The 23352-nt window shown below is 39.8% G+C and overlaps 1 protein-coding gene across 1 annotated transcript in view; it reads left to right on the top strand.

Moving 5' to 3' along the window:
* cep89 (centrosomal protein 89) overlaps positions 1-23352 on the top strand; it is a 172914-nt gene that overhangs the window by 79682 nt on the left and 69880 nt on the right. Inside the window, exons 11-13 of the mRNA XM_072279711.1 lie at positions 1001-1084; positions 2586-2689; positions 3590-3705. Coding sequence (XP_072135812.1) covers positions 1001-1084; positions 2586-2689; positions 3590-3705 — 304 coding nt within the window. The remainder of the gene's footprint in view (positions 1-1000; positions 1085-2585; positions 2690-3589; positions 3706-23352) is intronic.

The raw sequence follows: 23352 nt of genomic DNA, 5'->3' as shown, positions 1-23352 counted from the left end.
CAGTGAACTGTCATAATTAAATCGTCTTATAGAGTGGATCAGGCATAAAAAGCTGAACAGACTTCTATTTCAGTTTTTTATCTTTTAATGTTTTTGTTTTTTTTTGCAAATACATGAAATACGAAGGTACAGAATGGTCGCCTGGGAGAGACCACTATATTATCAAATTCTGAAAACATTTTATACTTCACTGCAGCATTCCTCCTCCCTCATACCACCCTCAAAGCCATTTGTAAAAATTGAAGTTGGTTTCGTATTGTCACATACCAAAATACAGTGAAATGCTTGTCTTGCATACTGTTCAAACAAATCAATTCATTATACAGTGCACTGAAGTAGTACAAGATAATAACACAACAGAATGCTGAATAGAAAAGCTCCAGAGAAAATGCAGTGCAGTTAGACAATAAGGTGCAAGATTATAAGAAGCCAGATTTTGAGCTTAAGAGTCCCTCTTGGACCAGGGAACCATTCAATAGTCTTATGAAAGTAGGGTGGAAGCTGTCTTGGAGCTGAATGGTGTGTGCTTCCAAGCTTTTGTATGCTCTGATGGGAGAGAGGAGAAAAGTGAATAACTGGGCTAGGTGGGGTCTTTGATTGTGCTGGCTGAGGCAGTAAGAAAAAGAGACAAGAGTCCATGCAAAGGTTTTTGTGATGTGCTGAGCTGTCTCCACAACTCTAGTTTATTGTGGTCACATGCATAGCAGTTGCCACACTAAGCTATGATGGATGCATCCAGTTAGGATGCTTTCTGTGGTGCACTGATAAAAATTGTTAAGGGTTGGCAATTACATGCCAAATTTCTTTGGCCTCCTGAGGAAGTAGAGACATTGGTGAGCTTTCTTGGCCATGATATCTCAATGACTGGCCCAAGACAGGCTACTAAAGATGTACTAAATTGCAATGATCTCTGTATGTGCAGTACGAAATAATGCATAGCCTATATGTTCTGAGCCTTTTGTGATGTATAAAATTTATAATGAAATGCAATGTCTTGTAGGTGGATATGAAGTATTTATCACCCCTTATGTTGGCTTATGAAGACCGACTACGGAAAAAGGATGCTATATTGGAAGCACATGAGGTATGCCGCTGATATGTACAAGATAATTAATAAAGCCTTAAAGTTTTCATTTTTGCCTTTTCTCTTAGGTAATTATGCTGCTTATTTCTTCTATATGCCTGGCAAGTGCCCTGCATGTGTCTTCAGTTAGGTGACCTGCCAACAAGTCATGGTGATTTATACTTTGTTTTTTTCCTACTCTGGATGTCTTCTTTGCATGCTGATTTTCTTATCAGACATATTCGGAAACATAAACAGAGCATGTGCAAGAAGTCATCAGGTCAAGCAGCATCAGTGCAGAGAAACTTGTTTTTATCAACAAGTATGGAGCCTTTTATCTTTTTAATGAATTGTTCTAGAGCTAATCCTAATATCTTGCTTTGTGGCTACCTCTAAGCAAACAAATCTCAAGGTTGTATTATTTATATAAAAAAGTACTTTGAATATTAATTTGGTATCCTCTATTCCCACATCAGAATACTTCTCAAAGCTACTTATTCACTCCTCTGCAATTCTTCTGAATTTCTCTTGGTGTTGTTCTGCTTCTGTGGAATATATTAAATGAGTATTTAATATACTAAAACAATTTTTTTCACGTGTGTTTTCATAAATCAACAAAAATATTGGCAAAAACTTCTAATTCTAGAGTCATACAGCATGGAAACAGGTCCTTGGATCCAATCGGTCCATGCAGACAACCGCGTTCTTCTGTCTCATCCCAGTTGTCCATGTTTGACCCATAATCCCCCAAGTGGTACCTTATCCTTGTGTCATATCAATACCTGACAGAGTATTTTCATATTATGTCACTATTGTCGTTTCCCCACCTGCAGCATCCTAATGTTTACCATTAATCAACTGCCTTGAGCTAGTCATTTAATTATTCTAGTTGCAAGAGCATGTTATGGTTGCACTTGTTCAAATGAGAAATTCAACTCTTAATCTGGAAAACGCTTCTTACCACTTACAAGGCATACCAAGTTTGTCAGAGTAATTCTCCACATGAGAGGTTGTTAGAGTACATCAAAAATTATTTCCCACTTCCTGCTATAAGTGCATTTCTAAAGAAAGCTATCCGTTTCTTCATGGTGGGAGCTTCAAGGATAGGAAATAACGAATTACATCTTTTGGAGTAATTCATCAGCCTCTGAGCACGCAGAACCTCTTTCTTGGATTTTCACCTATTTCACTTGGGATATAAAATAAATGTCTGTGAAATGGTCAGTCAACACCACTATCTATCTAAATACATACCTCACTCTACACAATAACTTGCAGTAGTGACTGTAATCAATGATTGATTCCTTTTAAAGTTGTAGCTATGATACTTGTTTGTATAAATTAGTTTGACCTTGAACAAGAAATCCCTAAAACTCAATACAATTTTAACAAGAGATATACATAACCGAGATTCTACTCCTTTGACTCTGTAATTGTTGTGGATAATTATTTAAAGGAAAATGTTTTCTTCACTTGTTCTAATGGTGTCATTTACTCATTGTACATCCTTAATTATTCACAGAAGGAGATGAAGGATTTCAGAGCCAGAGTTGAAGATGTGGTGAAGGAGAATAAACAGCTTCATCAACAATGTGCGAGAAATGGCATTGTCAGCAACACAGAGTGGTAGGAGAAATAAAATACTTCACAAATATTGAGTTGCAGTCCATGAAACCTTTTTTCTTTTTTAGAAAGCCAGATAATTACCAGTGTTTTACAAATTAGCAAATGATAGGACAGTAGATCTGCTGCCTCAGAGCTCTGTCATCTCTAGTTCAATGCTGACTTCCAATGCATACTATGTGGTTTACGTGTTCTCCTTGTAGCCATGTGGGTTTCTTCCACATCCTGAAGACATGCAAGTTGGAATTAATTGACCACTGTAAGTTAAATGCAGAAAGCATTTAGAGATGAAGAGCTGTATCTAGTGATGGGTTGATGAGAATGTGGAGAGAAAAAAATAGGATAGGGTAGGTTTAGGATAAAAACACTTGATGGTTAGCATGGACTTGATGGGCCAAAGGATCTGATTTCATGTTGTATCTCTGTATAGTTCTTTGACTCTAAAGAGGTACTTAGAGGAAGTTCAGAGGATAATTTCACAGGATCAGTGGTGCTATTTTGCCCCTGTGATTTGGCTCCTGCACCTTCCAGATTTACAAAGGCTGTCCTATCAACATTTATGGGGTTAGATCTATTACGTTTATAGTTGATGATTCTGTAGCTCAGTTTCTATGTAAAAGCACCAGATTTCTATGATGACATTTGAGATTTCTACAAATTGTTATTTTGAGATATGAAGGGTCTCTTGCAAACCATTTTAATTGGAGTTAAACAAGAGAATATACTTGAATTTTAATCTTATTTTTTTGCATAATTAATGATAGTTTAGTGTCATGCCATGGAATTATTTGAACCATATTGTGTATGGTTGTGACCAAACCTATTAGTGAGAATTTAGTTTGAATGAATGTGTTTTGTATTGAAAGCACCTCATTTAATGTCAGTTATCTTTTATTCTCCCAGGCAACAACTGCAGAATCAGGCAAAGTTGGTTTTGGAGGAAAACCAAATCTTAATGGAACAGCTGGAATTACAGCAAGAAAAAGGAAAAGGCAGTCACAACAGACACGTACAGGAAGGTTTCTGACTTTATAAATAATTCTTATTTTGAAGCATGACCCAAATGTACACTGCAAACTTTTTAAGTCTGCGCTCCAGATCATGTGTTTTGGTTTCATTTACTGCTTCTTACTTTGTGAAGAATAATTGTCATTGAGGGAGTTTTTAAAAAAAAATGTTAAGTCTGAAGCTAGGGTCTTGAAGAGAACTGAAAGTAAAAAGATGAGTGAGATTTCTAGATAATTCATTCAGAAATTATGGTAGATTAAAAATGTGATAGATAGTAGCAATAATTTGAAGGAACTTAATTGAAATAGTATTCTTTTAAAAATATAACACAGAAAAATGTAATTGTGATCTAAAAGAGATATTTCAAAAAAATATAGAGAGAAGTTTAGAATTTTACTAGTGATATTAGTATTCTTAGTGAGAAATCAAAGATAAATGAGCAAGGACCAAAGTGGATTCTGACAATGAAATGAGAGTGATTGCCCTTGACAGCAACATTTGACTGACTATGCCATTAAGGAATGCTGATGAAACTGAAGTCAGTGAACATCAAGGAGAAAACACTTGACTGGTCAGAGTCATAACATTGCAGAAAGGAAGATAGCCGTGGTGGTTGGGGAATTTATCTATGGCAGTATCATGAATATCAAAAGTGGACAGAAGCCTTGTGGGAGATGGTCACTGTCTGACACTTTTGTGAAAGAAATGTTTTCCACTTCTCATTCTATGTCTGCATGTTGTCTAGGACTTGCTGCATGCAGATACTCACTTTACTTGCTGAGAAGTTGCGAATAGAATGGAACATTATGCAGTTATTGGCAAACATCCCCATATCTAAAGGGCTGCAGCACCAACAATACTTCATACATGGCATGAATTGAGGATGGTTAAAGGAAGAAAACATTGGAAGTTATATCTTTGTTTGGGTTACAGACCTTAACTGGCCAAATACCATAAAGACCAGTACAAGGCCTTCAACTGTTTGTCTTTAAAAATATGTCAGTAATTTAATGAGATTGCCAAAAGTAATATAGTTTATTGGTCCAAAAGTAGCAAGTAAGAAAATTGAGATGCAAAAGGATACAGTTTAAAAGGATATACAGGAACGTGGAAAATTTTGATATTATTCCACTGTAAGGAAATAAAAACAAGATTAGTTTTTAAATGAGAAAGTGGGATACATTGTTATTCAGAGGGACTTAAAGTGGTCAGTACAGGAATCGTGTCAGCATGTAGGTTCAGATGAAGATTAGGAATGCAAAGTGTATGTTATTCTTCATTTCAATAAGATTGAAGAATCACAGTAAGGAAGTCTGATCTACAAGTCTCAAGTGATTGGTGAATTTGCAATAAAAGTATTCAGTAGATACAGTTTAGAAGAATGAGAGGTGACCTCATTGAATCACATAAAATTACGAAGGATATGAAGATGTTTCCACTAGTGAGGGAGTTATGAATTAAGGTACACAATCCCAGATGAAAAGGTCAAGTCATTCAAATTTATTCACTCAAGGGGAGTAAATTCTGGAATTAATTTATCCAAAGGGTTGTGGTTAATAAGTTAACAATTGTGATTAAGATTAAAGGAAACAAAAATTAAAAGATGATATGGAGTGATAACCATTGCCCTGGACTAACAATCCGTGGATATGAGTACAAATTTCACCACACAAAATGTGAAATTTAAATTCAGATTAATTAAAAGTTGAAAAATTTCAATGAATTTGGGAGGAAAATATAGGTAACCACAACTACAAGGCTTTAGATTGTCGTTAAAAGCCTTCATTGAAGTGTCGGTCGTCACAGTGGCATAGCGGTTAAAGGATCGATTTACAGTGCCTGTGATTGGGATTCAATGACTGCCACAGCCTGTAAGGAGTTTCTGTGTTCTCCCTTTGACTGTGTGGGTTTCTTCCCACTTTCTAAGGACAGATGGGTTAGGGTTAGTAAGTTCCGGGCACACTATGTTTGTGTTGGAAGCATGGCAATATTTGCAGACTGCTCCCAGCACATCTTTGGACTGTTGGTCATTGATGCAAACATCACATTTCACTGTATGTTTTGATGTACTTGTGATAAATCAAGCTTATACATCATCTTTAAAAGCCTGTCTGGTTCACTAATAATCTTCAGAGGGCAATAAAGGCAGAGACTGAAGACTGCAGCATCATTGATGAGGACCATGAAGGTGTGGTCAAGGGAGATGGAGGTGCATTCACAGGACTGCTTTGAAAAGGTGGACTGGACCATCTTCACAGATTCATTATGAATGAATATGCCCACTGTTGTTATCAGTTTCATCAAGACCTGCCTGGATGAGTATTTGCCTTTGATGAACCAGGAGATCCGCAGTCTGCTGAGGGTTAGATCTGTGGTGTTCAAGACTATCGATCCAGAATTTGAGAAGTCCAGGTTTGACCTATGAAAAGCCATTGTAAGAGTGAAAAGGCAATTTTGTGTGAAGTTTAAGATCCAATTGGACGCACAACATCTGTGGCGGTGTTTACGTGCCATTACTTTCTGTAAAGCAAATGATAACAGCAAAATAGCAGTGGTGGTTCACTCCCCGTTAGACTCATTTTATGCATGCTTTGAAAGAGGGAATGATACTGCACCTATGTGAATTCCTACAGCATCCGGTTACCATGTGATCTGCCTCAGAGGCTGATGTTAGAATGTCCTTCAAGAGGGAAATCTCTCGCGAGATATCAGTTGCTGACTATACCTGACCGGGTACTGAAAATCTGTGCTAAATAATTGGCTGGAATGTTCAAGGACATCTTCATTTTCTCACTGCTGTGGTCTGAGGTTTCCATCTGCTTCAAAATGCTAGCAAATATATTGATGCACAAGTAGAGCAGGGTGATCTGCCTTAATACATCAATTGGTTGCACTCGCATCTACTGTAATGAAGTTGGTCATGGCTAGTATTAACTCCTGCCTGAGCAAGGACTTGGAGCTGTTGTGATTCACCTACTGTCACAACAGGTCTACACCAGATGCAATCTCACTGGCTTTCCATTCTGCTTTGGATTACCTAACCAAGAGCAAAGTATACATGAGGCTGCTGATAAATCAAGTACAGCTCAGCATTCAGTACTTCATTCCTGCAGTATTAATCACCCAACTTCTAAACCTGAGCCTTGTATTTCCCTCTGCAACTGGTTCCTCAGTTTCGTCATCAGAAGGCAACAGTCAGAACGTATCTCTTAGCTGACAATCAAAACAGATGCACCTCAAGGAATCATGCTTAGCCGTTCCTCTACTCTCTCTCTACACCTGCGTTTGTGTGACTAAGCACAGCTCAAATGTTTTTATAAATTAACAGAGAAAACCATTATTATTGGTATAATTTCAAATGGCAATGAGGATGCATACAGGACTGACATAGAGCGGCTGGTAGAGTGGTGTCATAACAACAACCTTGCACTCAGTATCAAGAAGGTCAAGGAATTGATAGTGAACCTCAGAAAGCGGAAGTCAGAAGAACATCCCTTATTGAGGGATTGACATTGGAAAGTTCCAGGGTGTCAATATCTTGTAGGATTTGTCCTCGGCCCAACACATTGATGCAGTTAGTGGTTCTACTTTGTTATAAGTTTGACGAGCTTGGGTATGGAACCAAAGATACATGCACATTTTTATCGATGTATGGTGGAGAGCATCCAATGCACAGAACCGTTGAATTTGCACAAGCAAAGTTAATCTTTTCCAGCTGCCCTTGAAGATATTTGTGGATGGGAGACTAAATTTGGGAGGTTGTCTGACTGAATGGAAGCTTACAGATCAAAGTACATTTATGATCAAAGTATGAATATATTATACAACCTTAAGATTTGTTTCCTTACAGATAGCCACAAAACAAGAACTCTGAAAGAACCCATTTTAAAAAAAGAATAACAAACACCCAATGCACAGAGAGAGAAAATAAACACAGATCATGCAAACAGTAAAAGCAAGTAACAGCATTCAGAACTAAAGTGAGTCCATAGACCAAAAGCCCTGAGCAACCAGAGCAGGCCGTAGCCTCGGCCTCAGTTCAGCACACAGTGGAGTAAAATCGAGCTCGCAGACACGAAGCCCTGAGCAGCCAGAGCAGGCCGTAGCTTTGGCCTCAGTGTTGCAGAGAGTGGAGCAGTGAGCAGAACTGACCGACCTTGCGTCCAGTCCTGACACCCTGTTTTTTCAATCCATCCAGCCTGGCATTTAAATGGCCTAAACATTGGGTCATCCGTCACACTAGGACCAGGCCCTGTCGCATTGATATGCTCTGGGCCTAGACCCCTCCACCACATGTGGCCTGTACTCAGTGCTTAGGTTTTGGTTTAGGTGAACGGGCTCCAAAACTCCTCCGCTACAACTTTTCTCTACTTTGCATGCCCTGACTCTGTCTCGACCTTGGTCTAATCACTTCTCCTTGAACATGCTCCAACCTCTCTCCAACTTTGCATTGCACACCTCGACCCTCGTGTCAACCTCCTCTTTGCTGGCCTCTTCATTGTTTGTGGTGGTAGTGTAATTAATAAAGTAGTTCATGAACTGTCAGTAAGCTGTTGTCTGTCTTCGGTAGCACCATCTTAAACCTACTATTGGCAAAGACTGATCCATCATGTGGCATTTGAGTAATTTACAGCTCAGAGGGTTGAGCACTAGAAATCCTCAGCATTGACTCTGGGCTCCATGAAGTTTTATGGCACATGTCATGGGAAGCCTCCTGATATTTCCAATCACTGTCTTCCTGTAGGTGATGAATTAGTGTTCCTCGCTGTTGAATAGCATATCGTAGAGTTACTGAAAGTAGCAGCATGTACTCTGGGTAAGGACATCATTGTCTATAACCAAAATTATGGTGGCATCATCAGCATCACCACTGATGGAGTTGGCCAAGTCCTGAAGGACATAACTGCCGGAGTTGAAACTATTTCACAGTCCTTATGGAGAAAAGTGTCTTGTCTTCACATTGGCTTTACTGCCCATCAGATTGTGTTTCAGAACCTTTGTAATTGCCCTTGACAGTATGGTTGTATAGACTGAATGTGGCATCAAGGCATCCACCTAAAACTAAAGTTGATAGTCATCAATGGAAAAACACTCCATTAGTGGAAAGTATATATTGCAAAAGGAAAATTATTATGGTTGTTGGAAACCAACCATCCCAGCCCCAGGACATTTGCCCATGGCCTTCCTTCATGTAGTGCTTCACTACCTCACTATTCTGTTTTTCTTTCTTTCTTTTTCAATCTTTTTATTAGTTTCAAAATATAGAAACAAAACATAGCAATAATACAAATAGTAGGAGATATATTGTTACACTTAAAAAAGTAACTGCAAAACCAAATAGTGTAAGTTAACAAAACTCCCAATCATGTAGAACTAACAACGGATAATACAAAGCAAAAAAAAAACTGGGAAAAAAACCATGAAAAAGAAAAAAAAACGAAACAAAAAAAAAACCCCATCCCCAAAGAAAAACAGAATTAATCAACTAAACTAAAAGACTTGGGCAAAACTAACAACTTAAAAATGGAAAAGAAGAAAACCTCAGCGTCGACGACTCCATTCCTCTCCAACAACAGTACAGAGAGATCAAACAAGTTTGGAAATGATCAAATTACATCAAATGAAAATGCTGAATGAATGACCTCCAAGTTTTTTTCAAACTTAATGGAGGGGTCATAAACCGCACTTCTAATTTTCTCCAAATTCAAACACACCGTAGTTTGTGAAAACCAATGAAATACAGTAGGAGGGTTAATCTCTTTCCAATTCAACAAAATGGATCTTCTAGCCATTAAAGTAAGAAATGCAATCATCCTACGTGATGAAGAGGCTAAATTATTTAAATCTATCATTGGTAATCCAAAGATAGCAGTAATTAGATGAGGTTGTAAGTTTATATTTAGGACCATTGAAATAATATCAAAAATATCTTTCCAATATTTCTCCAACAAAGGACATGACCAAAACATGTGGGTTAAAGAAGCTATCTCGAAATGACATCTGTCACATATTGGATTAATATAAGAGTAATAACGAGATAGTTTATCTTTCGACATATGAGCCCTGTGCACTACTTTAAACTGTATCAGCATATGTTTAGCACATACAGAGGATGAATTCACCAACTGAAGAATTTTTTCCCATTTTTCAGTCGGTATATTAATCTCAAGTTCTCTTTCCCAGTCAGCTTTAATTTTATTAGAAGCATCAGGACATAAATTCATAATTATATTATATATAATTGCTACTACACTTTTCTGAGAGAGATTTAAATCTAAAATTTTTTCCAAAGTGTCCATTGGATATGGGTGTGGAAAATTAGGGGAGACAGTAATTAAAAAGTGAGATCTGGGTAAGTTATATTTATTAGAAAGTTGATCAAAAGACATAAAACAATTATCCAAAAATAAATCGCGAAAAGATATTATACCTTTGGTTTTCCAATCAGAGAAAGCTTGACCCATAGTGGAAGGTTGAAAAAGAAAATTTGATATAATGGGACTTGCTAGAATAAATTGATTAAACCCAAAAAATCTTCGGAATTGAAACCGTATACGTAAAGTATGCTTAACTATTGGGTTGTTCATTTGTTTATACGATTTAAAAGAAGTAAAAGGAAGTGAAGTTCCTAAAACCGAACCCAAGGAAAACCCTTGTAATGAATTAGATTCAAGATTTACCCAATGAGGGTTTAAAGATACATCCAAACCTCGTAACCAAAATTTTAAATATCGAATATTAATTGCCCAATAATAGAATCTAAAATTTGGGAGGGCAAGCCTCCCCCTCCTTTTTAGATTTCTGTAGATACCTTTTACCTAACCTAGGATTTTTGTTCTGCCAAATATATGAGGAAATTTTTGAATCTATGTTATCGAAAAAAGATTTTGGGATAAAAATTGGAATCGATTGAAATATATACAAAAATTTGGGCAAAATGATCATCTTAATAGCATTAATCCGACCAATCAAAGACAAAGAGGTTGGTGACCATTTAGCAAATAAAAGCTTAATCTGATCAATTAAAGGTAAAAAATTAGCTTTAATTAAATCTTTATATTTTTTCGTAATTGTTATCCCTAAATATATAAATGAATCAGTAACCAATTTAAATGGTAAATGTCCATAAATAGTTACTTGCTTATTTAAAGGGAATAATTCACTCTTATTAAGATTCAATTTGTAACCAGAGAAGTTACTAAATTGAGCCAACAGACCTAGAATAGCAGGAATTGACTTCTCCGGGTTAGAGATGTATGACAACAAATCATCTGCATATAATTATAATTTATGTATTTCGTTTCCACGGGTAATACCAAAAATATTTGGCGAGTCACGAATAGCAATTGCTAAAGGTTCAAGAGCAATATTGAATAATAAAAGACTAAGAGGGCACCCTTGCCTAGTACCACGAAAAAGATGAAAAAAAGATCTATAATTATTTGTACAAACCGAGGCTACCGGGGAGTAATATAACAATTTAATCCAAGATATAAATGTCAAATTAAAATTAAATTTCTCAAGAACATTAAACAAATAAGGCCATTCAACTCTGTCAAAGGCTTTCTCAGCATCTAATGAGATAATACATTCCGGGGTAGTAAGTGAAGGGATAAAAAACAATATTCATTAACCTCCTAATATTAAAGGATGAATAGCGATTTTTAATAAATCCGGTTTGATCCATGGATATAATTTGAGGTAACACCTTCTCTAACCTAGTTGCTAGAATTTTTGAAAAAATTTTTGAGTCTACATTCAGAAGAGATATCGGTCTGTATGATGCACAATCAGTAGGATCTTTATTCTTTTTAAGAATTAAGGAAATAGAGGCTTCATAGAACGATTGTAATTTACCTAAACTGATTGCTTCCTTGAATATTCTAGACAACTTTGAAGAAAGAATGGAAGAAAAAAATTTTTTAAATTCCACTGTAAACCCGTCTGGACCGGGTGCTTTACCGGAGTTCAATGATGAAATTGCAGTTATTATTTCTTCCTCTGAAATGGAAGTTTCTAATGATAAGCAATCTTCAGGTGATAGTTTCGGAAAATTCAACTTACTTAAAAAATCATGCATGAAATTAGAATCATGAGGAAAATCAGAGTGATATAAAGAGGTATAAAATTCTTGAAAGGTTTGGTTTATCCCAGCATGATCAACTGTGAAAGTATCATCCTGTTTGCGAATCTAAGTAATTTGACGTTTAACCAAATCAAATTTCAATTGGTTAGCCAGTAATTTACCCGATTTATCGCTATGAATATAAAAATCACTTCTAGTTCTCATTAATTGATTTTCGATCGAGGATGTTAATAATAAGCTATGTTCCAATTGAAGTTCAACTCTGTGTTTGTACTATTCTGTTTTTGAACTATTATTTATTTGTAACTTGGAGTTATATTTTATGTCTTGTACTGACACATGCAAAACTTACTGTTGCCATAATACAACAAATTTCATGACACGTCAATGATTCTGACTCAGTGCTTTTCTTCAAATCATAACATTAGAAATGGAGAGGTTTGTTGATAATTGCCACAATCCTCTGCAAAGGAAACCATACCCGCATGCAACATGGTTGAAGCATTGTCATATGGGCTGTTAAGTGGTAAGCAATATTCATGCCACTTAGAAGTAGTTGTACCATATTTAGGAGATCTTGAGGTTGCCTGTGTTGGATGGTGGTGGAGGAGATAAACATTTAGGGTAGATTGCCTTGCCCTGGATGATTGTCTTGAGTTGCACTTATTTAGACAAGTGGAGTGTATTCCATCATACCTCTGCCGTGTGTCTTGTAGCGATGGAAAGAGTATGTGTTGTCAAGAGGCAAGTCAGATGCTGCAAGGCATTTAGCCTCTGACTTGCACTCGTAAGAACAATCCATTTTAATTTCTGCTGAGAAATTATAGGATTAGACTCTGTTCTGTTGGATATGACAAATCCTAATTTGGAAATGTATCCTCATTCCTTCATTGTTGCCTTGACTAAATCCTGAAAAGACATTAACTACAAGGCTGTAGCGGTGCCTTTGCCAGAATGATGACAATAGTTCAAAGAGTTAGCTTGCCAGCCCCCACACTGCACCCCCATTCTCACTGGCAGTATGAGACGGGCAATAATTGCTGGCCTTGCCATTATCCATAGCATTAAAAGGTGGCAGACACGAGGGTCTGCAGATGCTGTCTACAGACCAGTGCTGTAAATATTGAGTTTTCTAATTCTAAGTCAGCACCCACCTTTTTCTTTCTACCCCTCTCACTCACCCCCAGTCATCTGGTTTTCCAATTTTTTTCCCCATTCCCAGTCCCCCTTCACCCATCCTTGTCTCTTTTCCCCTTCTGGCTCTATACACCCTCTTTGCACACAAGATCTCCCCCCCCCCCCATTTCCTCTTCTGATTCAAATGGTCATTCACCTCTCTCTTCTCTCTAATGATTCTCATTCTCACCACCTTTACTTATCCAGTCCTGCTCTGGTAATACTGTGTGTTTCTGCTTATTTCCCTCCGGCAGCTGCCTCCAGTCTTCACACTCCCATCTTGCCCCACCTTGCTCCATCATTTGTCTTTTTTTCTTTCTCACTTTGTCTGCCTCCATTTACCATTCACCTGCCACTGTCTTCCAACTGCACCCCTACCCGGCACTACCTCATGACTGAGCAGGTGAGAAGGGCTTCGGGGAAACTCAGACTTTGCAAAGCATTGGGACCAGATGGTGTGAACCTCAAGGTTCTGAAGGAGTGTGCTGAGCAGCTGTGTGGAGTACTCCAGAGCATTTTCAATCTGAATCTCAGCCTGGAAAGTGTCCCAACAGGGTGGAAAACATCATGTATCATCCCAGTACCCAAGAATGACTACCGTCCAGTGGCTCTGACCACACGCATCATGAAAACCCTAGAGAGGCTGGTCCTGCCTCACCTCTGACCCCTGGTCAGATCAGCCATTTGCCTATCAGGAGCACATTGGAGTCAGTGATGCTGTCATCTACCTGCTGAACAGAGCCTACTCCCATTTGGATAAGCAGGGCAGCACTGTGAGGATCATGTTTTTTGATTTCTTAAGTGCTTTCAATACCATACAACCCTCATTGCTGGGGGTCGGGAGGGGAAGCTTCGTTCGATGCAAGATGGCACTTACATTGTATCCTGGATAATAAACTACCTGACTGACAGACCACAGTTTGTGCGGCTTCAAAGCTGTGTGTCAGACATGACTATAAGCAGCACTGGTGCTCCGCAGGGGACTGTAATGATTTCCTTCCTGTTTAGCCTGTATACCTCAGAGTTTAGATACAACATTGAGTCATGTCATCTGCAGAAATTCTCTGATGACTCAGTAATAGGTCGGTGTATAAAGGAAGGATGAATACAGGGCCCAGGTGGAGGACTTTGTCAAATGATTTAAGCTGAATTATCTGCAGCTCAACATCAGTCAGACAAAGGAGATGGTGATGGACTTTAGGAAGACTAAGCCTGCACTTCTCCCTATTACTGTTGATGGTGAGGACGTGCATGTAGTGAGTGTTTCGAGACAGATATTTCAGATAAAAACATTGGCGCATGACACCAACTTTAATCATCTGCTCACGAGTGCATGTACAAGTATATCATAACATCCCCCTTTTTGTCAAAACAAAGAAAAGGAACAATTGTGTTAACAATTAAACTCAATTTCTCTGAAGTCTGCTTTCCAGTGTATTTTCATGGAATTAACTTTCAAAGCATTCATTAATCATGCCTTATGTCTGTTATGCCCGTCACAAATACATACCACTCATTATTTCCATTTGTGTGAGCATATATACAAAATATAAAACATACTAAAATTCGACTTTAACTTCAAACTACAAACTACACAACCTCAAATAGGACATTGTCCTTCTTTGCGTATAAACATGACATTAAAATGCCAGATAGTGTTACAGACTTATTGTTCATGCAATTATTCAATGTGGGACAAAGTCTTCTAGATATTGTGGCCTTTTCACTGTGTGGCCAGAATGAGTTTTTACTGTTTTGTCCGAGTCCTGTTTGTTATTTGCATGTTTCAACGTTTGTGTTAGTGTTTGTGTTGTGTCATTAGCCTCTGCTGTGTTTGGCTGTGTGCATTTGATGCGGTAGGCACACTGTGGTCATTGATCTCGGTTGTTTGACCTGGTTTTGCCTGTTCATGTGTGGTTAGCTTTTCAGGCGGTTCCTCAGCCGTCTCTCATAGATGCGTGTGATTACGTTGGTAGATCCCCGAAGGGCTTTGAACTACATATGAATGCTCATCAAGGCGCCGACACACAATTGCTTTCTCCCAATTCTTTTTACCTTGCACCAGGGGTTGCATGCGCATGGTACCCCCTTCATCGAGTGGGGTAAGATCTTTGGCTGATTTGTTGTAATTGTCGGCCTGCTGCTGGACGCATTGTTTTATACGCTTGTGTTCGCATACAACCCTAGGTTCCAGTAAACTCGCTGTTGTAGGGAGGAGCATGTGTGTGCGGCGATTCATCAAATGCTGGGCAGGACTCGTGCTGAGCCCTTGCGAAGGTGTTTTGTGCTGGTCTAGAAGTGCGAGGTATGGATCTGCTCATGATTTGGTTCTCTCTGTGAGTATCCACTTAGCTGTTTTAACTGCTGATTCAGCCTTTCCATTCACTTTGCTATTTCCAGGGCTGCTACACAAGTGCTCAAAATCCCATTCTCGTGCAAATCTGTGAAACTCCGCTGATGTGTATTGTGGCCCATTATCATTAACCACTTATGTTGAGCTACCATATCTTACAAAATGAGCCTTCAATTTGCGAATAACGACTGCGCTGGTCGTATCGCAAGGAAGATCTACCTCGAAGAAATTGCTGTAGTAATCAACGGTGACGAGGTACTCTTTTCCTTTGAATATAAACAGGTCGGTACCTATTTTTTCCCATGGCCGAGCAGGTACCTCATGACTCATAAGCGATTCTTTCTGCTGACTCATCTCGTATGTGCGACAAACATCACATGTAGCAATATATGCTTGATGTCGCTACTCATGCCTGGCCAAAAAAGACATTCGCGTGCGCATCTGAGGCATCCTTTACGCCCAAGTGTGACGAATGAATTCTTTCCTTCATTTGCTTTTGCTCACTTTGCGGTCTACCAGTTGATCAAGCTCAGCTTTCACTTTCCGCTTCATAGCGTGAGGAAGATATTGTGGGGGTAACACTGTGGGTTGAACTTCCTCATCAATCTGCAGGTGGGCTGCATCCGGAAGCTTCCCGAGCACATCATCGAATACCTCTGCATAGTGTTCTTCTGGTGTGCATTGTTTCTCTTTAAGTGTAGATGCATGCACCGTGCGAAAGTTGTCATCGTTGACTGTAATCAGGTTCATTTGCTGGCTGGTCCTGCTTCCCAGCAATGGTGTAAAGTCGTCAGTGACCACGACAAATTCGACAGAATACTTGCGGTTCGTCATGGGGTTATGCAATTTCACTCTGCACATCCCTTCTGCATCCATGGTGGTCTTGTTCCACATCATCAGCTTTTTTGTGCATTGTCTTAGTGTGTGGTCTACTCCCTCCAAGTACTTGCAGGGTAAAATGTTAATGCTCGCCCCGCTGTCGACTTGGAAGTCTATTGAATTTCCAGTGATGAGCATCGGTGTGACTATGTCATCCTTGTCTTCAAACTGTTGACCACCAGTGTGACACTGTCGATAAACTCTGTGCTGTTGTCACTGTTGGTTTGGTCATCGCTTTGTGCTTCCACCCCGTGCACGGGCTTCTGCTTGCACACCTTTGCAAAGTGGTTTTGAATAACACACGGCTTGCACACCTGTCCGTGTGCTGGGCACTGTTGCTTGTCTCTTGCATGTTCCGTGCCACAGAACTTGCAAGGGTTCACTTTGCTTCTGTGGCTGTTCAAGGTGCCTTTTGCTCTGGCTCCACCACTAGCACTAGCCTTCTGTCCAGGATGCTTTGAACCTTTCTTGTTAGTGCGAGGTTTAATCCCATGGACGGTAGCGGAACTGCTATCTGCAGCTGTACTGAATGCTTGTAGGTGTGATTCAGCCATTTCTGTGCTTTTACAGATGTCAATGCAGTCGTTGAGCAGTAGCTTTCTCTCTTGTAACAGACATTTTCTGGTTTGGGAGTTGTACGATCTTGTCTCTCAGCAGACTATCTGACGTACACGAGCAAAAATTACATGTCTTTGCAAGAGATCTGAGGCTGGCAAGAAACAATTCAAACGTCTCACCTTGTTCTTGTTGCCGCTTGTTGAACAAGTACCGTTCATATGTCTCATTTTTCTCACCGGTACCATATCTGTCAAATGCAGCTAAAATCTTTGTGAGGTCTTGGCTTTCAGCCTCATCTGTGAACACAAAACTGTTTGTAGACCTCAAGTCCTGACGGTCCAATTGTATGTAAAAGTAATGCCATCTGGTATGCTGGAACCTGTTTGTGCAGTTGTGCTACGACGCTGTAGTTAGTCCACATCTGCTGCCATGTCTTCCATCCGTCTATCACTCCACGGTTGACCGTCACGGCCGGTGGCGGGCGGATGCCGCTGACTGGGGGAGGACTTCTGCCCTGACCATGGTTCCCCGGCACGGGGTCATCCGCGGGTGCTGGGTGCCGCTGAGATTCTGCTGTCTCACCTCCAGGCATTGCTACTGCACCCGTCTCTATTTGTGGCTGGTTGCTCGGCTCGGTCGACATTTTTCTACTCTTACACTCACCCTCCAATATTTCAGAGTTACGCTATTATTATGCTGCCAACTGCAAGTTGAAAAAATCGGGCACTGTGGTTGAAAAAAGCAATTTTCTGAGCCCCACTGCTGCTACCATGTTTCAAGACAGATATTTCAGATAAAAACAATGGTGCATGCACACCAACTTTAATCGTCTGCTCATGAGTGCACGTATAAGTATAACATAACAGTGAGGACTTACAAGTACTTGGGGGCGCACCTGGATGACAGACTTGAGTCTGTCGGAGGCTGTGTACAAGAAGGGCCAAAGTCGCCTCTACATCCTGAGCAGACTGAGGTGCTTTGGAGTATGCAGGTCACTCCTTCACATGTTCTACCAGTCTGTTGTCGCCAGTACAATCTTTTATGCAGTGGTGTACTGGCCCAATGGCATCAACATGGGTGATCCCAGCAGGCTCAATAAACTGATTAGAAAGGCTGGCTCTGTTATAGGAGTCAAACTGGGCACACTGGGGACTGTGGTAGAACAAAAGACCCTATGGAAAATCCTGGCAATTCTGGACTATGTTTCTCACCCACTGCATGTCATCTTGGCTGAACAGAGGGGCACTTTTAGTAATAGACTGGACAACCAGGTGACCCGTTGGGGCACCTTTTGAGAGAAAGGTAGTGCAGTATGATGTGATGTGCTTTGGAACTTAAAGAAGAAGAACTCAGTGTATTAAAGAAGAAAGACGTGTAGCAAGACAAATATTGCTCCTCTTCGTTTAACGAAGGACGCTTCTTATGACCACATTTCTGGTTTAACGAAGGACACTTTTTCTGACCACATCTCTCTCAATAATTACGCTGTGCCGCATATTCTCGAGTTGATCTTTCCCTTTCTCCTCTGTCTCTTCCTTTCTCCTCCTCCTCTGCCTGTTTTTGTCATTCTGGAGACACGCAGCCCTTTCATCCTTCATCTCTTCATCACTTCTACCATTTGTTTTTTCCTTCTGATCCTGAAGTCGTGCGGCCCTGGCCTGATTGGATTCTTGTTCCCTGCTCTGTCTGTGCCTATTGTTGTCATTTTGGAGACGTGCATTCCTGTCCTCCTCTGCCTCGTCTTCTCTCATCTTTTTTGTTCTGACTCTTTGATCCTGGAGTTGTGCGGTCTCCATGGAAGGTGGAAACGGCTCTGTGAGCATCGTGATGTGCTGCTGAGGCTGGCTGTGCACATGCGTTGCGGTGTGGCATCGCGGTCTCCATGGAAGGTGGAAACGGCTCTGTGAGCATTGTGAGGCGCAGCTGAGGCTGGCCGTGCACATGCGTTGGGCTGTGGCGTCCTGACTTCCATGATGGCCGATTGGGTCTCGGGTGAAAGGCAGCCTGTTGATTTTTACTGAATGAGCAATTTTATACGGATATATAACTCTCAACTTTGCCTGCATTCTGCAAGTTAGTGCATTTTAATTTGATTTAGCTGAAAAAAGTGCCGCTGTAATGCACCATTTGCACTAATTGAAGGTCACAAACAGACAGACAGAGCATGAGAGTTTTAGCAGTATATAGATTAAGGCAACTGCACTGCTCCAAAGGGCGCTATATGAGGTCATTCTTACCGTCGGCCATTAGGCTCTATAATGAGTCAACCTATAACTGGGGAAATGATGACACCCCCCTGTGATTTAGATTTAGACTATTTGAGGTAACTTATTTTTTATTCTTTCTTTGTTTTTCAATATTTCTGTTGATTTCTATATAGAAGACAGAGTCCAAGAGAATACATATTATAAAACAAAAGAAAAAATATAATACTGGATACAGTATATTGAATCACATTAACAAACTCCTTACTTTATATTCATATAGATTAGATTAATTCATATATTAGAATATAAACAATTTTATATAAAAAATCTATACCCACTACCAAAGTCGAAGCTATCTGGGGGAAAAAGAAAAAAAAAACTTTACGGTTAATAAAATATGCTATTAACCAACTTCTATATTTTAACGAGAGGTCAAAATTTATGAAAATAATTTTAAAACGGCCCCCACAAATTTTGAAAATCTTGGTTAGATTCAGAAATTGAACAACGAATCTTTTCTAAATTTAGGCATGACATAACATCCCATAACTACTGAACATGATTAGGCGGAACAGCATCCTTACATTTTAAACAAAAGTGCCCTCCTAGCCATAAGAGAGATAAAAGCCAGAATATGCAAATCAGATATCTTCAAGATGATATCTTTCCTTCCAACAATACCAAATAGGGCAGGCAAAGGATTAGGCTTAAAATTTACTTTAAAGAGTACAGAAAAGTTTGGACTACTTCCTTCCAATATTTTCCAAGACTTGGGCACATCCAAAACATATGAATAAATGAAGCTTCTCCATTGTTATGCTTATCACAGTAGGGAGATACATCCATATAAAAATGAGATAACTTACCCTTGGTCATATAAGTCCTATGAACCACTTTAAATTGTAGGAGGGCACATAACGATGAAGTACTAACCAATTAAAAAATTTCATTCCAAGTTTCTTCAGAAATTGAAGTCTGTAAATCGTTTCCAAAGATTTTTGATTTTGTCTAAAGAATCATTTCTCATTCCCAACAACATATCATAAATATTGGATATTGAACCATTATAAAATGATTTCATGTTAAGAATTTCATCTAATACGTTCTTATCAGGACTATTAGGAAATATATATAATTGAGATCGCAGAAACTCTCTAATTTGTAAGTAGTGGAAAAAGTGGGTTTCTGGTAAACTATATTTAGTTGACAATTGTTCCAACGAAGAAAGACTTCCTCCAACAAACAGATCCCGGAAACGTGTAATGCCAAATCTTTCCCATTGTTTAAAAACTACATCAGTCATAGAAGGCTTAAAAAGATAATTTTTAAAAATTGGACTAGAAAGGGAGAATCTTAATAAACCAAAGTGTTTTCTAAATTGTATCCAAATCCTCAAAGTATGTTTGACTACCACATTTTTAGTTATCTTACTTAAGGATAAAGTACCACATTTTCAGTTATCTTACTTCTGTTCTAATATTTGTATATCTGTGCACTTGTATTGCTACTGTGACACTGTAATTTCCTTTGGGATTAATAATGTATCATATATCTATATATCTATTTATCTACCTGCCCGTCATCTTACAATCCTTCCTCAATTACCTCAGAATTTTTTCTTGCCACTCTCCTTACCTATGTTGGCCATCTTGCCTTGCTACTCTCAGTCCTGCTGTAGGGTTTCAATCAGAAGCGTCAACAGTTATTTTCCTCTCACAGATGCTGCTCAGCCTATTGAATTCCTTCAGAAGATTGTTGATTAAAATATCGGATTAGAAGACGGATTTTGATTTTGTAAGGCCAAATAGCTTTGATACCAATTTGTTGAATTTTTATCATCCACAATTTGTCCAATGTTTTTGTAGCTGCTGCTTTTTGGTGTTCATTTACATAATTTTATTGAATCCCTTAATGTTATTACAATATTATGGCTAACACGAGAGGGAATAGTTTTAAGGTGCTTGGAAGTAGGTACAAGGGGGATGTCAGATAAGTGTTTTTTTTACATGGAGAGTGGTGGGTGTGTGGAATGTACTGCCAGCAACAGTGGTAGAGGCGGATACAATAGGGCCTTTTAAGAGGTTCTTAGAGTACAAGGAGTTTAGAAAAATAGAGGACTATGCCCTAGGGAAATTCTAGGCAGCTTCTAGAGCGGGCTACATGGTAGGCACAACATTGTGGGCTGAAGGGCCTGTAATGCGCTGTAGTTTTCTATAATTCTATGATTACCTGGCCTCCCTAACTTGGTTATCCATTAGAACTTGGAAATGTAGTTACAATGCAGATTAGAGTGTTTTGGTTTTAAGAAACTTAAACCTCTTTACAGTGTAATCTCACCAAGATCATTTACTCTCATTTCTTTTGGTTGTAGTTGGGTTGTTCATGTTCTGTACTTTTGTTGCCAATAGTTACAACTTTTTCGGCTTCATTAAGCACAAATGGCTTTTAAAAATAGAAACATAGAAAACCTACAGCACAATACAGGCCCCTCGACCACAAAGTTGTGCCGAACATGTCCCTACCTTAGAAATTACTAGGCCCACCCATAGGCTCACAAATGACCCTGTGGCTAAATACTGTCACAAGAAATTGACAAACATCACATACAAAATAGCTTTACAGGTTTTAAGTGTTGTCTTTGATGAACTGGCTGCACTGTGCAAGGTTCTGCAAAAGAGTGGCCTGACACCGATTGATTCACTTCATTTTGCGCGAGGCAAAATTAACAAGATAAGAAAGCAGTGTCTGGGAGACAATGTTTCATGGAGTGACAAAATTAAAGTTTTGCTAAGCCAACAACGTGAAAAAAATGTCACAGTAGATACAAGTTCGCTGTTGACTTTTATAAATAGTCTTTGTGTTCATTTAGAAAAAAGGTTTCCGGAAGATTATAGTTAGTAGCTACAGGGAGGTAGTTACGCCAAAGGAGCAGAGCACAGGAAATTGGGTCACTTTCAGGCGAGGGAAGAGGAAAGGGCAGGCAGAGCAGGGTTCCCCTGTGGCCATTCCCCTCAACAACAAGTATACCGCATTGGATGCTGTTGGGGGGGATGACTTACCTGGGACAAGCTGCAGCAGCCAGATCTCTGGCACTGAGTCTGGTTCTGCAGTGCAGAAGGGAGGGTGGAAAAAGAGGAGAGCGGTAGTGATAGGGGACTCGATATTTAGAGGTGCAGATAGGAGGTTCTGTGGTCTTGACAGAGAATCCAGGATGGTTTGTTGCCTCCTGGGTGCCAGGGTCAAGGATGTCTCTGATCGCTTGCATGACATTCTGAAGTGGGAGGGTGATCAGCCAGATGTCGTGGTGCACATCGGTACCAATGACATAGCAAGGAAGAGTGAGGAGGTCCTGGAGAGTGAGTATAGAGAGCTTGGTAGGAAGTTGAAAAGCAGGACCTCGAGGGTGATGATCTCAGGATTGCTACCTGTGCTACGTGCCAGTGAGGGTAAGAATAGGATGCTCTGGAGGAGGAACAAGTGGCTGAGGAACTGGTGTAGGGGGCAGGGTTTCAGATTTCAGGATCATCGGGACCTCTTCTGGGGCAGGTGGGACCTGTACAAGAGAGATGGGTTACACTTGAACCACAGGGGGACCAATATCCTTTCAGGGAGGTTTGTTAGTGCTATTGGGGAGGCTTTAAACTAGATTTGCAGGGGGATGGGAACCAGAGTGCCAGAGCTGACAGTCTGGCTGGGGTGAAAATAAATGATGTTAAAAGTTCAAGCAAAGCCGCAAATAGAAAGGTTGTGAGTGGTGGTAAAAATCTTTTGAAGTGTATATATTTCAATGCTAGGAGTATTGTGGGGAAGGCGGATGAGTTGAGGGCGTGGATTGACACGTGGAATTATGATGTTATAGCAATTAGTGAAACTTGGCAACAGGAGGGGCAGGACTGGCAGCTTAATATTCCAGGGTTCCAATGTTTCAGATGTGATCGAGGCAGAGGAATGAAAGGTGGGGGAGTAGCATTGCTTGTCAGGGAAAATGTTACAGCAGTGCTCAGGCAGGACAGATGAGAGGGCTTGTCTACTGAGTCCTTATGGGTGGAGCTGAGAAACAGGAAAGGTATGGCCACGTTAGTGGGGTTGTATTATAGACCACCCAATAGTCGGTGAGAATTGGAGGAACAAATCTGCAGAGAGATAGCAGGCAACTGCAGGAAACGTAAAGTTGTGGTGGTAGGGGATTTTAATTTTCCACATATTGATTGGGACTCCCATACTGTTAGGGGTCTAGATGGTTTAGAGTTTGTAAAATGTGTTCAGGAAAGTTTTCTTAATCAATATATAGAGGTACCAACTGGAAGGGATGCAGTATTGGCTCTCCTGTTAGGAAACAAGTTAGGACAAGTGACGGAAGTCCGTGTAGGAGAGCACTTTGGTTCCAGTGATCATAACA

Source organism: Mobula birostris, chromosome 15 (assembly GCF_030028105.1).
Source record: "Mobula birostris isolate sMobBir1 chromosome 15, sMobBir1.hap1, whole genome shotgun sequence".
Lineage (NCBI taxonomy): Eukaryota > Metazoa > Chordata > Chondrichthyes > Myliobatiformes > Myliobatidae > Mobula > Mobula birostris.
This window is presented reverse-complemented; position numbering and strand designations above follow the sequence as displayed.